The following is a 9,610-nucleotide window of genomic DNA, read 5'->3' on the forward strand; positions in this document are numbered from 1 at the left end:
TCATATTCCTAGGGTATAATATTATTCATGGGGTTTATAACATTAATCCTAGGGTTTAATATAAATCGCTTGGGTTTACAATCATGGTCATCCATGTTCTAATGTCACGATGTGCCAAAGATTGTCTCAATATGAAAATCAACCATGATAAACCATGGTCAACCATGGTCCAACATTAGATTGTGACAAACATCGTCTCAGTATGAAAATCAATAATGGTAAATCATGGCCAAGCATGTTTATTTTAGGGTTTATAATATTTATCTTAGGGTTTTTATACCTTGGGTTTATAATATTTATCCCTTGGGTTTAATATTATTCCCTTGCAACAAGCCACTATAGATATTGGAGACAGAGAGAGGTAGGGTCTGACATTTACAACTATATCAAGAGTGAAATCAATAGATAGTTTTCAAATTTCACCGTCTTTTTCTTTTCAACGTTATGCAAAAATGCAAGACAATGCGAGAAGGGATTGGTTGGAAAGCATGAATGGTCATGATCATTATCTTGTTGATTTGAATTGGTGCAGCTTTTTTCATCGATCTCGATGTGTTTTGGAAGAGACTAGCGTTTAATAACTGTGTTATGGTGGAGTGTTTAAAGTTGGATTTCATATCAACCACATTGAAATTGTTGTTTTACTTTTATTAAATGTTTATTTTTTAATTACTTCGTTATTATTTATTAAATGATTATTAATATAATTATTGTTATTATCTTTCTTTCTTTATTATTATTATTATTTAATATAATAGTAATAATATAATATTAATTATTATTAATATACTTCTTATATTTATATTAATATTATTGATAATATCATTAATTCTTAATATTATTGATAACTGATATGTGTGCTTGATATGGGGCTATCGACGTTTATTGACCACATTTATTAATGTGGTTGTGCTAGTGATAAAGTAAAATGAATTTCCATGATTAAGATATATATATATATATATATATATATTTGCTGAAATCTAGCTATACAATTTCAAGTAAGAATGTGAATTTTTGTTATTGAAAATACAAATTCGAATAAACAAATGGATTCAGCCCCCTTAAAAATCTTTGAGCCACTCAAATTCTATAGATTAAATAACTTAAACTCAAAATTTTAAAACTCTTGGTTAAAATTAACAAGAAAAAATATCATGAAAAAAAGTCATTTCATGTATAAGTTAAATTACACTTATATAAATGCACAAACTCTTAGCTCATATATTAAGTTTTTTTTAAACCATAATAATAATTATTAATTATAATTTAACTTATTTTTTAATTCTTATAGATATGAAATATATCATTAAGTGAGTGTTTTAATATTTATGAATCATTATCAACCATTTTATTTATATAAATATGTGAATATGATACATCATCTCATTTTAAAAGCCTTATGTTTTAAGTAATATTATAGGCTAATAAACACTCTACTATACAACTTGCATGCTAAATTGGGTAGCCAAACAATATAGAATATTACACAACAAAGTATTTAATACTTTATAACATAGTGCTTATTGCTCTCATATAATAAACTCAAATTTCCAGAGATTTTATAATATTTTAATAATCTTAACACATTAGATATCATTTTTTGGGATTCAACTGCGTTAAGTAAGTGATTCATCTATGACCATTTAAGTCATTAATCTTAACACACGGTTTTATAGATATAGATATAACTTATACTTTATTTTTTTAAATAATTATAATTTAATTTTTTAGTACGATTTTTTAAAAATTTATTCATATGAAATATCTCATTATTAGAAAAAGAAAAAATTATATTAATAATGATAAACCATTTAATTTATATGATTGTGTTACTATAGTATAATAATCATTAACAATAATTACCTGATTACATTTAATATTACATATATTGAATAATACATTATCCACACTGAAATTTTTCAACAAAGCATTTAATGTGCTGTACATTATATTGTCATCATCTAATCTCAACATGATAAAGTTTTTAGACTTTCACCTTTTTAAGTAATATAAAATACTAATAAGTACTATACTATATAGCATTAAATATTCTTGTTTTAAATAATATAAAATGCTAATAAATACTATACTATATAGCATTAAATATTCAGTATATCAAATTATATAATGTACCATACAAAACATATTTATATATTAAATAAGTGTGAAAACATTTAATACTTTATAACCCAGTGTTTATTATTTTACCAAAGATTTATATATTAACACTAACAAGTGTTTATTATTTTACCAAGCATTTATATATTAACACTAACCAAGCGTTTATTATTTTACCAAGCATTTATATATTAACAATAACCAAGTGTGAAAACATTTAATACTTTATAACCAAGTGCTTATTACTTACATCGTTTATTATGTTGTGACATAGTTGTTTAAGAAATTTTATTGTGATGTGACATATTCGTTCGCTTTCGCTGGTTCATGTTCAGTCATGAGTTTGGCTTCATTAGATAATACGTTAAAAGCTCGCGAAAGGCCTGGTTGAACACAGCCAAACTGAGAGCCCAGATAAACTGTAAGAAACGAAAAAGACGCGCCCAATGTAAGGCCAAAAACATAAATAATTGAGAGCGATTTGCGAGAATAATAATAATTGAGAAAGAGATTTGGTTGCACAAGTTTGCGGAAGAATTGCACAATTCGGACCCGATCCGTAAAATAAATCATCGATAAACTCCGCTGCAAGCAACACTGGCGAAAGAACACAGTAACATCCAAAGAGACTCACATGTTCCGGGCGCCATTTAAGAACCCAACCCCAAGCCTTGTTTTTAGGGTACCTTTGAAATCACATGAATGGCCCACAGGGTGGCATGGGACGGTATATAGAGTTGGAGTAAAGCAGTGCATGCTTTTCACACAGAAATATTACTTGAAAATGCCTGTGCCGCGAATTTGCACATCCACAACTCTTGCGGACTCATCACCTAATCTTGGGATCTGTCTTTTCTGGTAGCATTTGTTTTCTAGTAACTTTTCTTTGATCTTGGTTGGGGTTAGAGAGGGAACAGGGGTCCCAGGGTCGCTTTCATAGCCAACTTCTTTGTCGCTGTCTTTGTCTGATAACAGTCAGCTTCTGGCTTCGTGGAGCATTTATAAAGGGCCACTGCTACTACTTCGTTGACACAGTTCCGGATCCGTTATTGTCATTGCCTTTGCGCCTTGTTATGTTTAATCATATGAAGTAGCGCTCTGCTACTTAGTGTGACAATGGGAGGCATGAATGGAGTAGTGGGTGATGGCATGAATGGCAGCAGTGAAAATTTGCTGCGAGAATACCCATCACCGGGATTAAAACCATCTGGGCGATTCAGAAATGGGAGCTCCGCTGCGGCCAAGGGGATGAGAATGGCGGCAAGTCTGACGTGTCTGCAATTCATTTTCGCAATGTACGCGACGTTCTTGCTTTACTTCATGAGTCCCACTGTGGATCTGCGCGCGGATCCGCAGAATTCGTGGTCTGCTCAGATCGCAAAACAATGGAGCGGTCTCTTGAGCCGCCACCGCGGATCCATGCTGCTCGAACTCAGCAATCCCCAGGGTGCCGCGAATTTTGACACCGTTCTTCGGCAGACTCCGCAGGAAGTCTGCGAATTCGAGCAGATAACTTTCGAGCAGAAGAAATCCAATGACGTCCGCATGATTCGCCTCAAGACGGAGCTGTACAGTGAAATTGTGCGATTCCAGCAGCGCACCCGCGGCTCCGAGACGCTGCGCGAGCTGCTCCGCCTGCCATCCTCTGCAGCTTTAGCGGCTCGCCCCAATGTGACCGTGATCCTCAACCATTTCAAGCGCAAGACTCTCTGCGCGCAGCTGGACGCCCTGCTGCATCAGACTCTGCCATTCCACAGCGTGTGGGTTGTGGCTTTGGGGAGCCCCAACGAGTCCTCCCTGCGCGCCATTGTCGATTCGTACAACAATTCTCGAATCTTCTTCGTCGGCTCCACTTACGATTTCAAATACTACGGGCGCTTCCAGCTTGCGCTGCAGGCCGAGGGCGCGGATTTCGTTTACATTGTGGACGACGACATGATTCCCGGCAGGAAGGTGTTGGAGATCTTCGCGCACGCCGCTGGAACGGAAAAATATCGGAACGCTGTGCTCGGGAGCATCGGCCGGATTCTTCCCTTCCGGCAGAAGGACTTCAGCTTTCCTAGTTACCGGAAATTCGGTTCCAAAGAAGCCGGATTGTACCTGCCTGATCCCGCTTATAACATCATTGTGGATCGTGTTGTTGAAGTTGATTTTCTCTCCAGTGGCTGGTTTCTGTCAGCTGATCTTGTCAAGACTCTGTTTATTGAAAATCCCTTCACTTTTGCCACTGGCGAGGATCTTCATCTCAGGTAATGTGCTCTCCCTTCCCACATTTCTCTTGGTCTTCGAGTTGCGCAAGCTCCAGATATGCTGCATTGTGCTACATTTGTGAACGGCCCGCCATTGAAATGGCCTGGAGTATTCCATTCTAATTTCTGACTGAATTTCACGTCGCTGGTTTCAGATAACTTCCATTAGTACATTTCCTCGATTTATCGGGAAAACAAAATAGCCAGCAATGTTTTTCCGTTCACTTGACTGATTTTTCATTAAGAGTGAGAATAATTAATAGGTCTTAAAATGTTAGCACCTTGGCAGCTCAATGAACGATCTTCGTGACAATGTTAGCACCTTGGCAGTTCAATGAATGATCTTCGTGATAATGAGGTGTTATGTAGGATGAGATTCTATATTTAAATTTCCAATTTACCTATGTTTCCCTAGGTAGGCATTTAGAGGTTACCCCCAATTTACCTATGTCTCCCTAGGTAGGCACTTAGAGGTTATTGTGGTAGGCTTTGAGATATGATGTCATGGAGTATGGGACTAGCCACTTATAGTGCTAGCAGTGACCTGTGCCTGCGGAATTTGCTTAAGTATGCACTAGAGGTTATAGTGGTAGCTGTTGAGATATATCATGTCATACGAGTACGAGACTGACAACTTATAGTGGTAGCCATTGACCCCATGTTACAGGAGTACGAGAACGGCAATTTATAGTGATAGCCATTGACCCCATGTCACAGGAGTACGAGACCAGCAACTTATAGTGATAGCCATTGACCCTATGTCACCGGAGTATGAGACCAGCAATTTATAATGATAGTCGTTAATCCCATGTCACTCAAGTACGTGAGTATGAGACCGGCCCAGTTGCCAATTCCTCTATATATAAGATAAATGTCTGCCTATCCATGAAATGGAGATAAATGTTTGTCTATGCATGAAATGGAAATAATAGTAGGAAATCACAGTAATTATGCTAAAAGAAATCTCAGAATGTTTGTCTGTGCATGAAATGGAGATAATTGCAGGAAATCCCAGTAATCATAAAGTGTTTGTCTGTGCATGAAATGGAGATAATTGTAGGAACTCACAGTAATCAGAATAAGCATATTTTCAAATCATTATCTAGAATTATCATTCTGTCCATCCTGGAGACTTCCCTGGAACAATAGCTCATCTCTGGTTACACAGCCACTTCAAACAATGGGAGTCACTGATGACCATCAGATGAGTAGAAGTTAATTACTTACAAGCAAGGTACAGATCTCTTTCGAAATGGTTGCATCCATCCTATCCTATTTTAGTCCATTAGTCTTCTTCAGCAATTTCCCTTGTTTCTTTATTTGGCTGAGGCCTCTTTCTAGGTGATATCCCAGCACAGCCAGTGCTTGCTTGTGTAGGTCTGAAGATCCAATCCTGCAATAACCACTATCTTGTTCCTACTACATTAGAACTACTACTCATTGACATATTAAAAATCACAATAACACGTGCAAGATTCTCTGTTGGGACAGTATCTCTACAGGGCAGAATTCCCGAGTCTTCAGTATGTTCCAACCTCCCAGTTGCTTGTTGGCCCTATGACAGCAGGATTAAAGTACTCTGCCACTTTTTTTAAAAATGGTTATGTTCCTTTTCAAGTGACAATTGGCTATTCAGTTCAAATGCACATTGTTTCCTCAATGACAGTCTATTGACAATTTATTGTAATTGGACAGCTATCAATTACAGAAATACAGAGGTGCAGGTTCGTTTGTTTTGCCAGTAGATCCCAAAGACAAAGATACATGGGCAGACAGTGAGCACAGGTTGGCATATGTATCTGAGACAACTGTAATCTTCAAGGATGTAGTCGAAGTACGAGATAAACAATGGTGGCAATACATGTCCAGGGGTTATGTGACTCAGTGGGCTAGAATGAATCCACAGCAATCCGATGTGCTATTTTATGCTCACACTCTCGTGGAGATTGTTGAACTGGCCCCTTTGATTCTCCGTTTTCGTAACACACCTAGTCGAAAGGCATATGTGGTGGTAAGTGGGACATCTCAATGCCCCTGCGAAGAGGCTTCAGTCATGCTTGGATGGTCTCAGACTGCATGTCATGAGCGTCGCTTCAAGATTTTTGATCTGGGGGTGGGTTCTGGTGTGGTACCTGGGGGTTCTGATGTGACCATTATACAAGAGATTTACTCCTCCATGAAGGGCCTGATTGCAATGCATAACCCTTCTGCCATTATCACGGTGGCAGATCTAGATCCTGCTGCTCGGGATGGGCTGATGTTAGCAATAGGAAGGGCGTCCAGCACTGTTTTGATTCAGTTGCCTCGTGTCTCTCTTCCTTATGTTTCTTGGATGGCTGATGTCAAGCCAGCAGCTCTGAAACGTAAGTCAATTGGTTATTCCTTTATTAATTTTCAACACTTTGATATGTTCAATTGTTTATAGGAATGCCCCCTTGTTTTGATTGTGAAAGTATTTTAGAGCTTGGAAATGGATGAAAAAGTAGCTTTTCATATATTGACCTCTGTTTTTTTATCAAATATGTTTTCCATTTAAGCACTGGAATATATTTGTGGGACATTCTGACTATAGTCAGAATCTAACTAGCAGAATTGAGAACTGTTTACCAGAAAAAATATAACTTTCAAACTTAGATCAGCTTATCACACATTATACCATGAATGTTTCCAACCTTGTTGAAAAGGATAGTTTCTGATGATGGCCAGAAATCATTCTTAATGTGAATTGAAGTTTACAAAGATTATCAAATTGATATAAAATTGTCAAGTATACATGATGAAGATCTTTGAAGCTATGAAATATTTTCATATTGATATAGTTGAAACATTTTGCTAAAGTCTAGATAATCGAATATGATTTTGTTATTTTTGGTTAAAACCGGTACTAATTTGTTTCTCTATTTTCGAGGTTGTGCAGAATGGAACAGGATGAGAATATCAGTGAATATAGTCACCCAGAATAGACCTACATCACTGAAGAGGCTTTTGGATTCATTAACTGAAGCCTATTATGTTGGGGACGATGTTGTTTTGACATTCAATATGGACAGTGCTGTGGATGCAGAGACCCTGAAGGCAGTGGACAGTTTCATTTGGCCCCATGGTGAGAAAATTTTGAGACGTAGGATTATTCAAGGGGGTCTCATAAGGGCAGTTAGTGAAAGTTGGTATCCATCTTCTGATGATGATTTTGGTCTACTCCTTGAAGATGATATTGAGGTTTCTCCGTTCTACTATATGTGGCTCAAATATGCCCTGTTGGCTTACCACTATGATCCACAAGTTTCTTTCCCTGAGCTCAATGCCATTGCCCTATACACTCCAAGGGTAATTGAAGTTGTTAAGGAAAGACCCAAGTGGAATGCAACCCAAGTCTTCAAGGCAGTGCATCCAAACACACCATATTTGCATCAGCTTCCATGCAGCTGGGGCTCTCTATTTTTCCCACGAAAGTGGAGGGAGTTTTACAAGTACATGAACATGAGATTTACAGAGGATGCAAAGAAGAATCCCGTGCAGATACCTCGTTCCCGAACCAATGGATGGCAAGCATCTTGGAAGAAATTCTTAATTGATGTCATGTATTTACGAGGGTATGTAACACTGTATCCCAATTTTCCTGACCAGAGAAGCTTCTCAACAAATCACATGGAACCAGGAGCTCACATTGCTGCAGCAGACAATGTTGTGACTCACAAGAAGGAAGATTTTGAAGTGCCCCTCCTGCGAGAGGACTTCCATAAGCTACTTCCTCAGCAGAAGATGCCTCCTTTATCAAAATTGCCAGTAATCAACCTCTTCAATCAAATCACCTCTTTGAAGGGGTTGAAGTCAGCAGGATCCAAACTGCAGCAGGATGTTTTAAAATGTAAGTTGACAGAAGTTGTGAAGGCAGATGATGTCACAGGAGAACCACATAAATGTGTCACCTACTGAGATATTTTCTGCACTACCCTCTGTTCCTGCCCTTTCAGAGTTGGGGAGGAATGTCGATCTTATCCCTTAACTTAATGGCACTTATATACTAGCTATTTTTTCGGATTGGCATGGGGTGAAACTCTGCTCATACGGAATAAGTGTAGAGAAGTATCAACCAATGCCAACAAAATGAATAAATCCTAAATTTACCTTTTATGCCTAGTAATTTCGGCTGCAGCCACTAAGAGCATAACACGAGAAGAAAATTGGAGCTCACTTCCATATTGAAGACTACCAGGTTTAAGATGAAGAAACTGTAACCAAGTTCACAAGGAGATCCTCATGTCATTGCCTTCGAGCATTCCAGGGGTTCAACTCTGATATCCTTTTTCCAAAATTCTCTGATCTGAATTGGGGTTCTATTCTTCAATATGAGAGGCTAGAGCATCCCATGGCAGGTTGGATTATAGAGTTCTATGGCGTTTGCTTGTGAGGAGGCTCACTTGTGTTTGTTTCTGTCTAACAAAGTGGACAGGATGCTCTGATCAAGTCTCGGATTCTCCAATGTAGGTCAAGTCTACAAGGATTTTGATCAGGATGGATTGCTTATGTAATTTTATTTTATTGAAATTTATTTCTGATTTGCTTCAGTTCTCAAGAATAAGAATAAGAATAATCTCTTGTCGTAGGCTTGGCATTTGGATTGCAAGATGCAACCGTCGTTGGCAAGCTTGTAACTTCAGAAAGTAAGCCGATTAATCCAATCATTTACCGAGTTGCAGCAGTTCTATTAAGAATTTCTTTTATCTACAGTGCACTTAAGCCATACTCTTTATATGAATATGGTTGAATGATAAAAGATAAGGTTATAAGGAATACATGCCTTACTATTAAAATTTGTGGAGCGTTGAAAATCCCCAACGATGCTAAAAATAAATCTTCATTTTATCACAACATAGAACGTATTTGCTTTGGAGACTTCAATGCCTTCCTACCTAATTTTGTCCCTAATTCATTCGCCAAACACTCACCTAATACAACCATGACTTTAGAGCCAGCCTAGCTCTATTGACTTTTTGGTGTAGCGGGTCGATTCAGTGTAGGGGCTTCTAGTCATCGTAAAATGCATCATTATCTGTGTAGAATTTCTTAATATTTTAATAGGGCCGCAACAGAACTTTCCATTTCGAACCTTGAGGAACATTTGACTAGGGACAGCCAACTGTGTAATCTCCCAAGTTAAATGGAGACAACGTGGACCCCGGAATCAGGGAATTGATCATTTTTTAATCAGTGAAGGTTTACATCCTCTGGTTCCGTCG

General features: G+C 37.8%; 1 protein-coding gene across 1 annotated transcript; it reads left to right on the forward strand.

Moving 5' to 3' along the window:
- Positions 1-3,138: 3,138 nt before the first annotated feature.
- Positions 3,139-8,938, forward strand: LOC149142407 (uncharacterized). The gene is made up of 3 exons (XM_089448658.1): positions 3,139-4,370; positions 6,066-6,733; positions 7,288-8,938. Exons 1-3 carry the CDS (start codon positions 3,238-3,240, stop codon positions 8,304-8,306), a joined length of 2,820 nt encoding a protein of 939 aa, XP_089304784.1. The 5' UTR covers positions 3,139-3,237; the 3' UTR covers positions 8,307-8,938.
- The last annotated feature ends 672 nt before the right edge of the window (positions 8,939-9,610 follow it).

Source organism: Pinus tabuliformis, chromosome X, assembly GCF_031772625.1.
Source record: "Pinus tabuliformis cultivar Carrire ecotype Pingquan chromosome X, CPIR1, whole genome shotgun sequence".
NCBI lineage: Eukaryota > Viridiplantae > Streptophyta > Pinopsida > Pinales > Pinaceae > Pinus > Pinus tabuliformis.

Excerpts from the sequence above, each read along its gene's own strand:
- LOC149142407 (XM_089448658.1), top strand. The coding sequence starts at position 3,238 with ATGGGAGGCATGAATGGAGTAGTGGGTGATGGCATGAATGGCAGCAGT. Across the intron at positions 4,371-6,065 it reads GGCGAGGATCTTCATCTCAG|CTATCAATTACAGAAATACA; the intron begins GTAATGTGCTCT and ends GTAATTGGACAG. Across the intron at positions 6,734-7,287 it reads CAAGCCAGCAGCTCTGAAAC|AATGGAACAGGATGAGAATA; the intron begins GTAAGTCAATTG and ends GAGGTTGTGCAG.